The sequence below is a fragment of the Xenopus laevis genome, chromosome 7L, assembly GCF_017654675.1.
Source record: "Xenopus laevis strain J_2021 chromosome 7L, Xenopus_laevis_v10.1, whole genome shotgun sequence".
Lineage (NCBI taxonomy): Eukaryota > Metazoa > Chordata > Amphibia > Anura > Pipidae > Xenopus > Xenopus laevis.
In genome coordinates, this window is record NC_054383.1 from 127730780 (window position 1) to 127748779 (window position 18000).

The following is an 18000-nucleotide window of genomic DNA, read 5'->3' on the forward strand; positions in this document are numbered from 1 at the left end:
TCAGCGCGACTCTAGTCTGTTCCTGGCCGAGAAGGAGAGCTGGCGGCGGGGAGCACGAGGCCGGTGGCCAATCCGTAATCGGGGACTCGGTATTTTTACTCGTAGGGGACCCCCCGTGGGTCACGTGACTGCCAGCCGGGACTCGACGGGCAAGGTGAGCGGGGGCGGTGATTGGTTATCTAGAAGGAGTGAGTTACCGCCCAGGATGGGAATGATGTGGGGTTGTACAGTCTGCACTTTACTAACTCTCTTCTCGCCCAATAAAATAGTCACATTGTTTCTATTATTCATTTTACTGATGCCCAAGAGCTGAACTACAATTCTATACCCCCCAGGCAGCAGCTTGCAGGGAGTTGTTCACCTTTACATGAACTTTTAGTCTGATGTACATGATAATATTCTGAGACAATTTGTAATTGGGTTTCATGTTTTATTATTTGTGGTTTTTGACTTATTTTGCTTTTTATTCAGCAGCTCTCTGCATTGCTATTTCAGCCATCTGGTTGCTAGGGTGCAAATGACCCTAGCAACCATGCATTGATTTGAATAAGAGACTGGAATATGAATAGGAGAGGCCTGAATAGAAATATGAGTTATAAAGTAGCAATAATAATACTAATAATAATACATTTGGAGCTTTATCAAGCATTTGTTGTTTAGATGGGGTCAGTGACCCCCCCCCCATTTGAAAGCTGGAAATAATTAGAAGAAAAGGGCAAAGCATTAAAAAGCTATCAATAAAAATAATGCAGACCAATTGAAAAGTTGCTTAGAACTGGCTAATCTATATCATACTAAGGGCAGAGACACACGGCCGGGGAGATTAGTCGCCGGGCGATAAATCTCCTCTTCGGGGCGACTTATCTCCCCGAATTGCTTCCCTCCAGCTAGAATGAAAATCGCCGGCTGGATGGCACTCAGAACACTTCATTTTCCGAAGTCGCCCGAAGTTTCCTTTTGAGGCAACTTTGGAAAATGAAGAGCTCCAAGTGCCATCCCGCCGGCGATTTTCATTATAGCTGGAGGGAGGCAGTTATGTTGCCCCAAAGAGGAGATTTATCGCTGGGCAACTTATCTCCCCGAATCTGAGCGTGTGTCTCTGTCCTAAAAGTTAACTGAAAGGTGAACCCCCCCCTTTAACAACAGCTGGGGGGGTGGTGCAAGTTGGACGTTCCTGAGCTCCCTACTTGCTTCCCTAGTGTCAGCCTTATTGCAGTGCCAGGGAGGCAGTGAAGGCCTGTGATTGGCTGTTATTCCATTACGAACAATTGCACCTCCCACCTGCTTAGTAAGATGCCTATTAGGATCCTGCAATGGACCGATCCAGGGACAGATAGTCCTTTAAATACTACAGATCCTTTCACCTAAACCTAAAGTAATGTATAGAGTGTTAATAATGCAAAGTATTGTGTCAGGACTGATGAGTAATTGAAACAGTTGTCTAAGTCATTTAAAGAGCAACTTGAGCTGGCCATATGTACATTGTTTGTTACTAAAGCCTCCTACACGGGAAACCAACCCCTAGACCTTGCTGGAAGCCTTGATTCTGTGGTATGAACTGTTATAGTGGGGTATTTACTGTTTCAGTATCCCTGCATGGTTCTGATCTCAACACCATCGGCCTTATTTACTAAGATTGAGCAAATTCGAACCAGGGCTGGTAACAACACGTTCGTTTATTTCTTTCCGGATATCCCTGTTTCCTGGTCTTCATTTGAGCTCATGAATGTGGATCTGACTTAACATGTAAATTCGTGTCCCACAAAATGCCTTACTGTAACACTGAACTACAATTCCCAGCATCCCTCCAACCACAACATCTGGTGGGCTTGCTTGTATTTTAACCTGGACACTAATAGAAGTATTCACACCACTTGCAAATTCTGTGCAGCAAATCATCCACTGAAATCCGCAGACTCTGATAGGTTGTCCTTTATTGGCATTGCAGGGGGGCCAAGCGCTACCATGGAGCTAGAGCAGGGCATCGATGTTGGCGCTGAAGTGGAGCTGAAGGACGGGAATGTTCCTCTGGATGAGCCCATTGCATTAAGGCTGGTAGGTGGCTCCCTTATTGTTGTGCCACAAGAAAGAGCTGCGCTGTGTTAAACCATTGACTTTCCTGCAGATTTTTTTAATGTGCACAATTTAAAGGGAATGTAAACCCAAATATAACATTTTCCATTATGGAAGCAAATTCTAAGTCACTTTTCTAATGTGATTGCTATGCAAAGCTGTATGTGTCCTTTGCTATTGTCTGCACTGCTAGATCTGACTACATACACCACTGAAACAGTAGTCCTTCAGCTTGTATTCGATTTCCTACACCCCTCCAGCTGGGACTCCCAAGTCCCACAGTTCCTTGCACACTTGTGATTTGCAGTCTTTAGAGGTCTGTTCATCACAGAAGCGTAGAATGCATTGTCACTTCTACATGTAGTCAGAAAATAGCAAAGGACAGACAGATACAAATTCTGATAGCAATTGTTATATACTACAAATCCCAGCATGCACGGTGCCAATTTGTTAAGCACTCCCTAGTGACTCTGGCCCTACATGTTTAAGGGTTTTTTTTTTTCTTTTGGGCTAAGAGTCCAAACAGACAAAGCCACAGGTGCAATTTTCAGTCTGCACAGATCATCCTATATGAATAGCGCCGTTCTGGCAAAGAGATCTTATCTTTTAATGTATGAAATTGTTCTTGCTACGTAATTACGGCATAGGCAGAGAACAAACCAGTAATAAATTCACCTAATTTTCACTTAATTTGCATTAACTATCCTAAAATAAATGCACTTGAAAAATTTGTAGGAAAAACAATGTTGTGTTCATTCTATTATTGTTTTTTGTAACAACTCTTTTAATGGCACTTTACTTTTAAGAAAATATATTTGACTTTTTTTATGAATAATTTATCCATATTGTCTCTATTATTTGCATTACTTGAGAGATGTATCTTGCTTATAAAATATATAGTGAATAAAGTACCCCCTCTTGTAAAATATAAGGATATTATAAGTTACCAAGGAGTTTCATGACCATATAAAAACACGAGGCCGAAGGCCGAGTGTTTTTATACAGGTCATGAAACTCCGAGGTAACTTCTAATATCCTCATATTTTACAACTGGGGGTACTTTATTTATTATAATACACAAATTTCAATGAGTCATGTGACAGAAATGACATCAGAACTCACCGTTTATAACTGATGACATCAGAACTCACCGTTTATAAGGATATAATTTACAGGATATTCATGGCTTTTGTGTATTATAATCAATTATCATCTCTCTCTCTCTCTCTCTCTCTCTCTTGTCAATCAAAATCTGACTCCAACTCCTGCATGAAGAGTGACAGATGCTGAGGGGCATAGTGAAGAGTAGCTTGAATATTTTAGAAATGGTACCAAACTTCAAATTGATTATATTTAGAAAGTTTTTTTGTATCCATGAAATTAAGTTTAATTAAGTAATATTTATGGCATCTTCACAGTGCTGCTGTACAGATCAGGATAATTATTAGTCTGTTTAAAAGTGCCAGTGATGTGCAACGTAGACCCCTCTTATTGGTTCTATCATTGTACAGCATCTTCAAGAAGCAAAAAATCATCCAAAACAATTGGTGTTCCTGCCATTTAAGCATATCCCTTCAACAGTAATTAATTGTTTTTCGAACTGCTGATTTATTTCCATTTTGTGTGCCTTACGTTGTGTCCCCACCAGGAAAATAAGAAGGACTTGCCAGCTTGGCACACTCTACAGTATTTTGATGAATCGAGTAGTGACGAGAGCTTGGACGGCGATGCTGTTGTTTCCTCATCCTCTGATGACGAGAATCCAGAAGCAGAATTGATAGAACCTGCAGTCGAAATTGAGAGCCAAGAACAAGTGAATCAGAAGATAGAGAACATTTCGATTTCTGAAGAACCACAACAAGGGCTACACCATGATAACCCACCAATTGATAATCAGGCGGTGCTTTGGAGCAATGAATGTGTTCAGGATCAAGTTTTTCCTTTTGTGGAGGAACTAGTTATAGCAGAATCTACTACAGAAGAAAATGTGGAGTTGAGCCCGTCCTCGGTTTCCCATCAACCTTCTAATGTTAACCATGCCTCCTCAGAAATGGGATGCCTCCCCAAAGAGGACATGGGCTTTTCTGTAGATATTAATAGTCTAGATACTCACGAAAAGAGCCCCAGAAAGTCATCCCTCAAAATCCACAACTGTCCAAGATGCGGCCGGCAATTTCGAAGGTTTTCTGATTTAGAAAAACATTTCTGCTTGAAGATGGTAGACTTCCTCAAAAAAAGTGTTGATAATGCTGGTCACGGAACGAGCTCTTACAATGATTCGGAAAGGGCATTGGAGCAGGTGTGTGAAAAGGCACAGAAGGAGCTTAAGATAGCACAGGAAATGAATGAGGAAGAGATCCGCACGTTTGTTTTAGGGGACACGCTAGACAATTCATCAGACAGCGAGAAAGGCTATTCAACTGATAGAGTAATAGCATCAAAGAGCAAATCAAATAAGCAGACAATGCCCCTTCAGTTTAACTGCGACAAATGCGGGCGTCAGTTTGGAAGATTTCGAAATATAGCCAAGCATACATGTTGGGGCAAAGACCCCAATTTAGCCAACCTGCAGACAATCTCTTTCAAAGCAGACTCATCAGAATACGTAGCGAAAGGGAAACAGGAAGCCAGTAGCAACACTAGTCCGAGCCCCTCAACATCACAAGGCCAGGCAAGTAAGATGCCTCAGAGGACACCTACAGGGAAAATCATAAACAACAATTATCCCCCTGGCACTGCCAACAAGTCCTACACATGCCAGCAGTGCGGGAGAGTGTTCGAACGAAGCTGTGCATTTTCCACCCACATCCGTTGGCATTTAAAAGAGTCAGAGCTGGAACTTCGTGCCAAAATTCATGACCAAAAGGTAAATCTAGCAAAAAAAGCGATTGCAAGTGAGGGTGGATCTTGGCAAACGATGAAAAATCCAGTCATTGGATTTGAGGATGTAGACTTGCCTTTTTCCTGTGACGAATGTGGCCGTTGCTTCAGACACAAGGGCAACTTGGTTAAACATCTAAACTGGCATATGAGTCATAACTTTCATGTTGCCGCCATGAAGGAAAAGAACCTTGGCTTGGGCCTCTATCCACCTGAACCATATTTTCCAGATCTCCAGTACACCCCGGAAATGTTGGCTAGCATGCAAGAGGAGGACGACAATGTCATTGGTGAGGATGAAATAATCCACCATTTCATAGATGAAGACTTTGTCCGGGCATCTGATACCAAAAAAACAGCCCGGGAAAAACAGCGGAGCCATACTGCTGCTGGAAAGGGAGAAGCGCAGAAGTCTCTTCCACAATCCATGTCACATGCGTTCATGGTTCAATTTTCCAAAAGGCCAAAGCCACCTCTGAAATGTCCAGACTGTGGTGTTCGCTTTTACCGGCTCTCGCATCTCAAGAGGCATCAGCACCGGGTTTCCGGCCGCAAAGTTCCAGTCAAAAGAAAGCACAAATGTGATTGTGGCAAATCCACAGTAGGGTCACTGCACTTCTTGCGGCACCAACTGCAGCACTTGAGCGACACTGGATTTATCTGTGAAATGTGTGGACAGGCTTTGTGCGGGTACCACCAGCTCCGGGCACACAGCTGGATCCACCCTCTTGTGTCACGTTTCCAGTGCAGCTGTGGGGCAAAGTTTTCTCAGCTCCCCAGATATTTATGGCACTCCTTGATGAACAATTCAGATCTCAAAAAGAAAGGACAGAAGAACAAAAAAAAAGTAAAGAAGGGCAAAAAACAGAGAAAGACTAAAGCATAGGCTGCTTTTTGGGGGTTTTCATGTTTCCTTTTTTTTTTTATGTAGTGGTTTTTGTAATGTCAGTCATTTTCTATGTAGGTTATCCATAGTCTCATTCTGACCACTGAAGTGCTGGTCTTATCTTTTCCAAGAACTTCTACTCATGTCCAACTGCAGATGCTATGCTGTCTAATGCATAAAGGCTAGCATGGTACATGATTGTTGTCACGTTTAAATAACGAGTTATTTTTTTTCCGTGTAAACATGAACTAAGACGTAACTCTCATGGAACTGATTATACTGCCTCGTAATACAGAGGATTCAACTTTCTAATGAGATCTATCTTCATCCGTTGAGAGGACACAGTACTTAACATTGAAAAGCAATCCGATTCCTCAGAATTTTAGATAATAATGTACAGGTCAACTCTGGGCACTGCCAGTCAAAGCATCTCCTCCTGATCTGGCTGGGGTGTTGTGGGACACAATTCAGGAGGTCCATCTAATGTCCATCTAAGGTCCATCTAATGTCTACAGTTCCTAAGTGTTTCGAGCAGTGGAAATTCTATTCCCAGATCATGATTGACTTTTATGTGACTGAGAAATGTGAATTAATAGTGGATATTTTTAAATACTATAAACATCACAAAACCTAAATTATTCCTCCATGCGTTGTGCCAGTGAGAGTCGACTTTGAAACGTGGCTTTACATTGAAGAATAACATTTTTGAAGTACATTTTTATAGATGCTATGCAGGATTAGGAAGCTTTTTATTTACTATGCAGCTCCAGTTCTATATTTAGTGGCAACCTTTCTGTATGAGAACATCTCCATTTTCTCTGTCCCATTTGGGTTTTAACCTGACCAACACGTTTGCTGCTTCTGGAGAGCTTGTCTCAGATCCAGACCTCATTCAGAGTATGACTTTGAGAGGGATACTCCTAGCCAAATTCAATATATTCACATGGATATAGATACCCACTCTTAGGGTAGTCTGCTAATGTACAAGCAGTCTTATTCCTTACCAATACAGACAGAAAAAAAGAAATAGACAAGGTCTTGGATAGGCAATCTTATCCCATACCCATAGTAATTTACAAATGCAGATGGGGTTCTTGCGGATGACTTACAATCCCAGTTCTAAGATCGTTCTTCCAGTGACATACTGTAGTTCCTGCCTCACAGTCTTATGAGTTGATGTTGCGCTTTAAGGCAGGAGTAAACCCTACTAGACTGAGGACAAATATAAAGTGTGACCCAGGACTTACCCTGCCCTCCCAAGCCTAAAGTCAACTTCAGAGAAAGTGGGGGGGGGGCCTGAGTTAAATCATTGAGCAAGTCATTTAATTAGTTGTGGTGAGTGAAGGATGTACAAAAGATGAGAGATTAGACTATCCAGGTAGTACCACTATCCCTTTAACAAGGGGCAACACAATTTTTTGCACTTATCTAAAGTAACAACATATAATTGTTGGGTCTCATTCTTTTTAAAAATATGCCCTTTTAAAATTACTAACCCCGGGTGATGGATAGACCTATGTGGTGTTGCCAGCTACTTACTTTTCTGGCAAAGTCAAGCTCCTGGCAACACAGCCAGGCCCCCTCTCCAGAGGTTGAATTAATTTAACAAGTTATTTTTGTACTGACACTAGTTTTAATAAACATTATATTTGGGGACAGAATGTGTAAAGCAGAGATAAAGACGCTGCCCCCTGTGGTTGCAAAGTTTGCTCAGTCCCGTGTGAGTATGGCAGCACACACACCCCAAGTAACATAACTAACACTACATGCCAAGGCAGTTAAATAGATTCTGTCATGATTTTTATGATGTTGATTATGTTCCTAAATTACACTGTTTACACTGCAAATAATTAACTCTACCATATACAATTTCATTCATGAGCCGATAAGTGTATTTTTTTTAGTTGTAATCTTGGTGTGTAGGTCATTTTGCCTGGTCATGTGCTTTCAGAAAGAGCCAGCACTTTAGGATGGAACTGCTTTCTGGCAGGCTGTTGTTTCTCCTACTCAATATAGTGGGACATGGATTTTTACTATTGAGTTCTGTTCTTATATGTACCAGGGAACTGATATCTGGTGACCTCCCCATTGTTCTGCTGATGGGCTGCTGGGGGGGAGGGGGGGGGGAAGGGAGGAAGGTGATATCACTCCAACTTGCAGTGCAGCAGTAAAATTTGAATTTGAAGTTTATCAGGGCACAAGTCGCATGACTGGGGGCACCTGGGAAACTGACAATATGTCTAGCTAGCCCCGTGTCAAATTTGCAAATTAAATATAAAAAAAATATGTTTGCTCTTTTGAAAAATGGGTTTCAGTGCAGAAGTCTACTGGAGCAGCACTTATACACAAAATTAAAGGGATACTGTCATGGAAAAACATGTTTTTTTTTTCAATGTGTTGCACTACTCTGTGGATGTCTGATATCGCATCCTCCATATCTACCATTGCAAGTGCAAGGCAGTCATGAAGGTGTGAACACGACGGTTGGGGATTATCCTGCTTTTTTGTCTCTGCCCTGTACAATACTCTACGTGCCGCATTAGTACATTGCAAAGAGCAGTTGATTCTAGTCATATCCCGTATACTGCTGTATTTAATATCAAATATTTTGTTCTGCTGAGATTCAAAATCTTTTACCTATGATTCTTTGTATGGTACAGCATGCTCTTATAATAAAAATGAATTTCCTTTCCTACTGCTGGTATAAAGTTTTGTTAATAAAGCTTGGTATTCCATCTGATTGTATATCAATCACTTTATCTGTGACTAACATCAGATTTTAATATCTCTTTGCTTATGTTTTCTACAAAAGGGTAAAAAAAAGTACATTTACTGCATTTCAGAACATTTTCATCTAAATTGATGTTTTTTCTTTTTTTAATGGAGCTCTTCTGAATTGCTGTTTTTATTAAGTGTTAGGAGCAGCACAAATATTTATCAGGTGGTTTGGGGGCTGGACTTCCGCTATGACATCAGCACGCCCTTATTCTTTCGCCGGCTATTTGCTGGCCCACTTATAAGAGATGGGCGAGCTCTGTGACCTGGTGGGAAGTGATTTTCAATCAGTAATTCATCGATACCTAGCAATAAAAAGTAGGGATGCACCTACACTATTTTGGATTCGGCCGAACCCCCGAATCCTTATTTAAAGATTCGGGCGAATACTGATCCGAATCCTAATTTGCATATGCAAATTAGGGATGGGAAGGGGAAAACATGTTTTACTTCCTTGTTTTGTGACAAAAAGTCACACAATTTCCCTCCCTGTCCCTAATTTGCATTTGGTTCGGCCAGGCAGAAGGATTCGGCCGAATCCTGCTGAAAAAGGCCGAATCCTGGGTTCGGTGCATCCCTAATACAAAGTAGATTTAAGGGTAAACCGCACCTAGTATAGAGTGCTTTAGGTATACTGGGGAATGGATGAGAGGAGGAATTTATCTCCAAAACCTAAACCATTACCTATGCATAATCTGCTGTAAATGCCCAAAGTGAAGAGAATAGGTGCAACATAACTTTTGGATGTCTTGGTTGAGACCTAGAAGGTCGTGCTTAATTGAACCATTATTCAGTTAGAGAGGGTACAGGGAAGGGCAACTAAGCTGGTAAAAGGTATTTTGAAAATCTTAGCTATGAGGAAAGACCAGGTCAAGTTGGGGTTGTTCACGCTGGAGAAGAGGCGCTTAAAGCGGACCCGTCACCCAAACAAAATTATTCCAAATCCTATTTCATCATGTTAGTCAAGCAAAATGAACTTTAATTACACTGTATAAATTATTTGAATCTTGTTTCCATCAGTCTGGGAACTCATAATTATAGCAACCAGGAAGGAGCCATTTTGTGGACACTGTTATTAAGGCAAGTCTTGTATCATCTCAGAATCTTGTTTGTGCACCAGAATGGGGGACCTGATGTCCATCCCCATGTCCTGGCTACACAATTAAATCATTAGGAGAGCTCAGGGAATGTAGGGAGAGCGGTGATATCTAGGAAGTGCTGAATGGAAAGTGAAAGTAATTGTTTGCCCCGCCTCTGTGCCTAGGCATAGAGGCGGGGTAGGCAATATTTGATTGACAGCTGATATTTTTACATGAGTTTCCAACAGCTATGAACACTTTAATAAAAAAATAAATTGGATTTCATATTTAATTTAAAAAGGACTTTTATTATACAGATTTTTATGTCTGGGTGACGGGTCCGCTTTAAGGGGTGATATGATAACTATGTATAAATATATAAGGGGATCATATAATAATCTCTCTAATGCTTTATTTACCAGTAGGTCTTTCCAGCTGACACGAGGTCACCCATTCCGATTAGAAGAAAGGAGGTTCCGGCTAAATATTCTGAAGGGTTTTTTTACAGTGAGAGCTGTGAAGATGTGGAATTCTCTCCCTGAATCAGTGGTACAGGCTGATACATTAGATAGCTTTAAGAAGGGGTTGGATGGTGTTTAGCAAGTGAGGGAATACAGGGTTATGGGAGATAGCTCATAGTACAAGTTGATCCAGGGACTGGTCCAATCGCCATTTTGGAGTCAGGAAGGATTTTTTTTTCCCCTCTGAGACAAGTTGGAGAAGCTTCAGAAGGTTTTTTTTTTGCCTATCTCTAGATCAACTAGCAGGTTTTTTTAACCTAACTTACTATGTTACTAAAATTTGGCAAGCTATATGGGCTATTTTAGCCTTTTCAATAGTCCGAATGGGTTAATATCCATCTTTGTATTACTCACCTCATTTTTATGCCTAACATGGAATTCTAGCACATGCAAGGCACAATGGTGACATTTTACTTGGGAATAACCATCAGAAGTCAAGGAAAGGAGTCTACTCTAATACAGGATCTGAATTAGAGAAGTGTTTGGAGAAGTAGCCATAACATTACTGGAATTGGTGGTTTGAGCAGATGGGCTGGGTAACTATATGTGCAGTTAGCTGAGAACTGTTTATTGTCTCACCCTGTGGCTGTCATTTAATCAAAGGAATGCTGGATGAGCAATCAATAGTTTATCTGACTGTGCCCAAAGTGAGAGACTAGGGACATATAGCACATACCTCCCAACTGTCCCTTTTTCGGAGAGTCAGTCCCTCTTTTGACAGCTCAACCTGCAGTCCCTCATTTGTACTGGAAAGTCCCTCTTTTCTCTGCACTGAACAGCCAGAAAAAGAAACAAAGTTTCTCACTTAATTGGCTTTTAGCAGAGAGCCCAGAACACCTAACAGGTGCAAATAAGATACTTTGAGACACAAAAACACAGTTTAGATAAGGAGAAATATTTTCAAATTTTTATAACCTGCCAAATTTTGTAAAACAAACATGGTAATTAGGGGGTGTGGCCACAGAAAGGGGTGTGGTCAACAAATTGCTGCGCTACGTGCGGGAAAAAAATTTTTGTTCCTTTTTTTTTTACTTCCAAAATGTTGGGAGGTATGATAGCAGACCACTTGGCATTGGGTATCAAAGCAACATGAAAGAAATTGGAAACCCTATAATAGTCTGCTTTATCTTATCGCACACCTGATATACCTATAGGCTGTGTCCCAAAAATTGCACCCCAAACTGTTTAAATTGGGTCTCCACAATCTCTGTAAATCATGTGACTGTTCTTTCAATTACATAAAGATTAAGTGATTCCAAACCAATTTTGTCTCGTAAAGCAGATTGTCCAAGATAATTTGGGTCCCTTGAAAACCCCTGAGAAACGAAGATGAATTATTACTGGTTTACACGAACAAAGGCAGTTTATTCTGTTTTAGCGGCTGCAATGTTTGCGGCAGTTATATTTTTGGCCATTAGAGGGACCTCCTGCACCGTCACATCACTTACTTGTTCATGTTGTATTAGGATTATAATTTCTTTCTTGCTAAACCCTGCCAGCCAATTTGGTCACTGGCAAACTTTTACTACCAGACATTTTTTGAACATTTTGTGCTCTTTCAATGTTGGGGCCTTTCCTGGGGGTGAATTACAGTTTACCCAGCTAAACACTATATTGTGTTTTTCAGGACAACCTAAAGTTTCAAAATAAACTAGAATTTTGATGCAATTCTACTTCTGTAACAAGATATAGGCTTCTGAATGTGAAGAAATGAAAAAAAAATTTTTTCCCTGATATAAACATATGGTCAAAACATCATTTATTTTATGCAAGAAAATACAAATGATTTGAAAAGTTCCATGAATGCGTGAATACCAAATATACATAGTTTTATGGAGATTTCTGGCTTGAATAGGTCAAAAACTCCAAGCATTACACTATTTCCAAAGCGCTGCTCCAGAAACCTGCATACTTCAGATTTCAAGGACATAAATTCCACTAAAAGTAGGTTTACCCTAGGAAACCAAACATTTTTGCAAAGAACAGATTCTGACAAATTTTCTGACCTGACCTCAAAGCTTTCATTTTGCAGCATTGTATATCTTGCGTATCATTAGGTACGAAAATAAATCACCCTTAATTTGAACGCCAGAGGTCTGCTGAACAGTTTAACTTATGTGGCCTCTAGGGCCCCAAAAGGAAGACACCCCATTTGATACATAATTTCTGTCATTCCAGCACATTTACTGCATTCTATGTAGGGTAAAGCTACAAGTAGGCTAACCCCAAAAAAAACATATTTTTGGAAAGTACACGTTCCCCATATCCAAAATGGTAAATGTGTCTTATATATACAAAGGCAAATCACCCTAAATATGAACACCAGAGGTCTACTGAACACTTTGATGCCCAATATGCACAGAGATACTAAAGTATGTGGTTATGTACGGACCCCAAATAAAAATAATGCACATGAATTTTTTCACCTGCCAACTCTGCTTTTGCAAACACAGCCCCCTAACTGCGTATTATGTGTCCTAAGACCACCTAAGTGTACAAAGACCCCCAGAAAACCATATATTTTTGTAAAGTACACATTCTGATGAATCCAACAAGGGTAAAGACTTCTTTCTACACCAAACTGCAAAGCTTTTCTAAACAAAGAGGTTTTTACGACATTTCTGAAAATCGCCTAAATATTTTGCAATTTGCTGCATTTATCTCACACAATGTTTTACATACAAAGGAAATTCACCCTAAATATGAATGCCAGAGGTCTACTGAATAGTTTGATGCCCAGCATGCATAGATTTGCCAAAGCCTTTCTATACCAAAGTACCAAACAGCAAAGCTATGCTAGATATACATGAGGAACAATAATGCAGGGATAAAATTGCAATAAAACCACAAAAGTTAAGGTAAGGAGGGCATGGAACCCAATCAAGAAAGCAATAGTAACTGTGTAGAAGTTGGAGACAGCTTAGATGGGAGAAACTATCCATGAAGCAACTCTAACCCTTAACTAAGGTGTTCCAGAAAGTTGGGCTTTGTGTGGCAGGTCCATTGCAGGAATAACTTCAGTGCGTTGACCAGAACATGTGATCTGCTAGTTGCTACAGGTTACTAGACCTTCACCACACTTTGTACCTTTTATTTCAATGTCCCCATACAGAGATTTTAAACGCTGTGATGGGCAAAGATTTAGACGTAGTAAAATCTGTAGTTAGTAGGAGTGGGAGGCATGGAAATATAATAGTGAACCAAAGAGAGTACAGTATGTGCCTGGTTATGGTATACCTAAGTCAAAATATTTGAATTATTATGAGTTTGTTCTCTACTTACGTTAAAAGGTTAAGTGTTTGGTTTAGTTTGTAATTAGCAAAGAATTTCAATTCTTGGCTCTTGTATTAATTTCATTTGGGAAGAAAAGGAAGTTTTAGCTTCAGCTGCTGAAAGAGTCATAGTAAAGTTGTTTATTTCACTTCTAGAAAATACCATATTGGGGGATGGAGTAAATAATTTTATGAAACGTTTGTGTTTATCAAATATAACAATATCTATCTATGGTGGTACTGGAGAAGACTGGAAACATGTTATCTACCATCAATCAGAGCGCTGCTGAGATTGTGTGACATCCCCTCTCCCAAGTCTCAATACCAGGAGAACATCTACAACATCAGGCCATTAGTCTCAAAATGGGACTAGTGATACATATTTAAAGGGATACTGTCATGGGAAAAATTAGCAGCTGGAACTTTAAGGGAGGCCCAAGCCAGAACAGTAACACTCCTGAAGTCTCACCACCTATTTTATATTAAAAGGGATGGGGGGGGGGCAGGAGGGAATCTATTTCCTACATTTCTGGGTGGTGAAACCTTTACATGTACAGTAGGAAGAAATGGCCATTCAGCTACAATCACCCTTCCGTCGAGTCCCTCTACTTACTACCTGTGGGTTAAATCACAACATTAGTCAGACAGGAGCCCTGCATAAAACTCAGTGGTTGGGAGGTGGGGGCAGGGCCATTCCATGATGTAGTGTCCTGCTCTGCCCTCTATCCAATACTGTGTGTTCTGCACTGTGTGGGCGGGTCTTGCGGGTGGGCCCAGTGGAGGGGCGGTAGACAGAGGCGGGCCCAGCCTGGGCCTCTGCTGCCAGTTACAACTGTGTTCTGCTCTTCGCCTCTCCCTCCATTACTCTGTGTGTGTGATTATGCGGACATATAGGCAGGGACTGCTGACAGACAGAAGAAGAGCTGGAAAACGTAAGTCACATGCTCCCTGTGGCCTGCCCCTAGAAGTATGTGGAAGCACGAGTGAGGGAGTGGAACTTGCAAGCCTAATAGTAGTTTGTTTGAACACCGGGTGGCCGGGCCAGCGGGCCCCCCCGCGCCTGCGGGGTCTGCTTCCTCCCTAGTTATGCCACTGTTCTTAGATCTACCAGGCAGCTGTTATCTTGTGTTAGGGAGCTGTTATCTCGTTACCTTCCCATTGTTCTGTTGTTTGGCTGCTGGGGAGGAGGGTGATATCACTCCAACTTGCAGTACAGCAGTAAAGAGTGATCAAAGTTTATCAGAGCACAAGTCACATGACTTGGGGCAGCTGGGAAATTGACAATATGTCTAGCCCCATGTCAGATTTCCAAATTTTCCATTGAGAAATGGATTTCCGTGCTGGAGCAGCACTATTAACTGACTTTTTTTTTCCCATGACAGTATCCCTTTAATTCCCTTGGACACTATCAGGTACATTATAGTAAAGTGTGTTTTTTGAAGCAACACCAACTGCGGACCTTAAGCTGGCCATAGACGCAAAGATCCGATCGTACCAATCCTCGATTTGGAGAGTGTGTGGAGAGTCCTGAGATTTTTCATACCACAAAGATCGGTCGTTTGGTCGATCAGACAGGTTAGAAGATTTCTGTCGGCTGCCGATAATATCTCTGCATGTATTGCTGATCTTACGATCTTCAGAGGGAGACTGTCACCAGCTTTTGTCGGACATAACTTTCGTACGATTGCTGTCAGGGGCAGAACATCGGCTGATCTGTTCTTTTTCTACTTTATTTGATCTGAATGGTTAGTGGCACGTCGGGAGATGGGGAAGTCCGATCGTTTGAGGATCAGATCTTTGCATCTATGGCCAGCTTTAAGCCTGCCAGCTCTTCAAAATCAAATACTAGAAACAAGTTCTTCTCCACCAGACTTAAAGGGGTGGTTCACTTTTAAGTTAACTTTTAGTGTGTTATAGAATGGCCAATTCTAAGCAACTTTTCAATTGGTCTTCATATTTTTTATATATATATATGAATTGGCTTTTTCTTCTGACTCCTTCCAGCTTTCAAATGGGGTCACTAACCCCATCTAAAAACAAATGCTCTGTAAGGCTACACATTTATTATCATTGCTACTTTTTATTACTCATGTTTCTATTCAGGCCCTCTCCTATACATATGCCAGTCTCTTATTCAAATGAATGCATGGTTGCTATGGCAATTTGGACCCTATCAACTAGATGGCTGAAATTGCAAACTGGGGAGCTGCAGAATTAAAAGCTAAATAACTCAAAAACCAGGAATAATAAAAAAATAGAACCAGTAGAATATCACTCTCTACAGCATACTAAAAGTTTACTAAGAGGTTAACAACCCGTTTAAGGGGTCGTTTGCAAAGCAGAACAAAGTGTGGATTAAAAAAAAGTCTTTGCACAATGTGTCCCATTGTTAAAGAATGGTCCTTTTTGGATACAAAGGATTTAGTTTCAGTTGAAAAAGCAATGTAAAACAGGAGATGCATTTGTCCAAACCATTCTCTCTAAGAATATCTGTACACGGAGATGGCCTATCCTTTTCAGTGCTGAGAAACGTGATGCTTTTTCTGGTTCAATATGAAGTGTTTCAGTGAATTTTGGTACTACATTGTGCTACATTGAAAAAGAAATCCAGAACAATTTGTCAATTTTTTTATTTTATAATTCTTGCAAAATATACAAATGAATTTTATATACAAGACGTGACTGTACAGATGCTGGCAATAGTAATAAGGCACATTAAATATAACTACTTAAGGGCAAATGGCCATAATCTATATTAGAACATTCAAAAATAGTAAATAATGGCAATAACATGAAAATCCCAGCCAGCTAACAATCTCATTGTAGTTTGTATTTAAACTGAGAGACCACCTCTAGAACTCAATAATGCTCATGTCATTGGTTCTAAAGACATACAGCGAAATATATGTATATATAATATAATATTACATACATATATTTTATATATATGTATATATTTAGATATGTATATTTGTCTCCTCTAAGGCACTACATTTATGGCTATAATTCGTTTCATATTTGCGTATTACTTCTGTTCATCTCTCTTTTTTTTTTGTTTTAGTTAGCGTTCTCCATAATCTGTCCTCACTGTGGTGGCTGGAGGAGTTGCCAGAGTGTGATACTCATCAGCCTCCAAAGGTTTAACACCTGAAAGCCCACTTGCTTTCTCCATCCATTTTTCACATGAGTTGGCCAACTTACAGCCCTTTAGATGTTTTTTAATTTTAAACCCTCAATTCACATTGTGAATTTTAGACCACCATTGGTTGTCCATGCCTCTACTAGTACAACAAGTACATCAACCTCTCGAAGAAGCTATCTGAAAGGGACTTAAAATCTTGGAAACAATAGGAGCACAGATTTAGGATAGCACTAGAACTACTTCATATTAAAATTAACATATATACCACCATATTATTCTTGAAATAAGTGCTCCTCGAAGACAGGGCTCATGTTTAGTGATAAAAAGAGCTGGGCTCTTTGCCAGCAAAGAGAATAAAGTAGGCATGGCAAGCTCAAGGTCTTCTTACCATGAACACCCGTCCCAAGTGGTAGAACAAACGCTGGTGATCAGGAATGTTTTATAAGTGCCTCGAATCTCCCATTGATGTAAACTAGGAATCAATTCCTCTTTACAATTGGTATATATATATAAATATGCATTGTTTATTCTAGTCTACCCAGGTCCAGTAAGACTCAGCTAAATGAAACACGATGCTTCATCAAGATATAAAGTGATATAATCAAGTAAAATGAACCCTATGAGATGAGTTCCATCAGCAGCCATTTTTTTCAGTGGTAAAGCACTATTTCGTTAAACCCTTCAAACAACGAAGGGGAATGTAAATGGAAGATAATTCTAAAGTGGTAAACAAACTTCAAGAAAGAAACTCAAGAATGATCCAGGAACTCCAGAGTCCCCCCTCTACAAGGTCAGTGGGAAAGCTGTGAAGATTCTATGGTCGTCACGATGAGCCGACTGATATCATCCAGTTTCTTGTCTAGCTGGTCGATCCTTTTCTCCAGTTCTCTGTGCGATGAGGTGAAGTTTAAGTCTAGGTCGTACATGATCATCTGCATCTGGATGGGGGAGATGGTTATTAGGAACCGGTGACAAGGATTTCCTTCAGTTGTGATTTTTATAGGGGGTGGAATGAACAGAAATAAGCAATGACTATTCTGGACCAACAAAAGAAGAAACCACAGCCTTCCAAAATCAGCTGGTGGCTCCACTAAAAAAATAAATTTGTAGAGCAGTGAAAACAGCCTGTACCGTATATAAAATGTCAGAGCAGTTTGTACTTCAACTGCCAGACTAAATATAGTTTCCTGTGGAGAAAGTGATGTCGATTTTAATATGCTGTGAAGACCATGAGTAATCTACTACCCTGTTTCCATACTGTTAACATTCACAGTGGCTACCCTTCACATCTCTACTGCGCCCTTCTGAATCCTGCACACAGATTTGCAAAGACTCCTACAAAGTTGGGTCCATGGACCCTATCTCTGTTAGC

At 40.5% G+C, this 18000-nt stretch overlaps 2 protein-coding genes across 2 annotated transcripts in view; one reads left to right on the plus strand and one right to left on the minus strand.

Moving 5' to 3' along the window:
* The first annotated feature begins 16 nt into the window (after positions 1-16).
* Positions 17-6477, plus strand: LOC108696810 (zinc finger protein 70). The gene is made up of 3 exons (XM_018226468.2): positions 17-154; positions 1949-2055; positions 3722-6477. The coding sequence occupies exons 2-3, from the start codon at positions 1966-1968 to the stop codon at positions 5837-5839; spliced, it is 2208 nt and encodes a 735-aa protein (XP_018081957.1). The 5' UTR covers positions 17-154; positions 1949-1965; the 3' UTR covers positions 5840-6477.
* A 9622-nt stretch (positions 6478-16099) lies between these two features.
* The window catches only part of kcnn4.L (potassium channel, calcium activated intermediate/small conductance subfamily N alpha, member 4 L homeolog), a 41163-nt gene continuing 39262 nt past the window's right edge, over positions 16100-18000 (minus strand). The window contains exon 8 of the mRNA XM_018226471.2: positions 16100-17566. Within this exon, the coding sequence (XP_018081960.1) occupies positions 17420-17566 (147 nt within the window). The 3' untranslated portion in view covers positions 16100-17419. The remainder of the gene's footprint in view (positions 17567-18000) is intronic.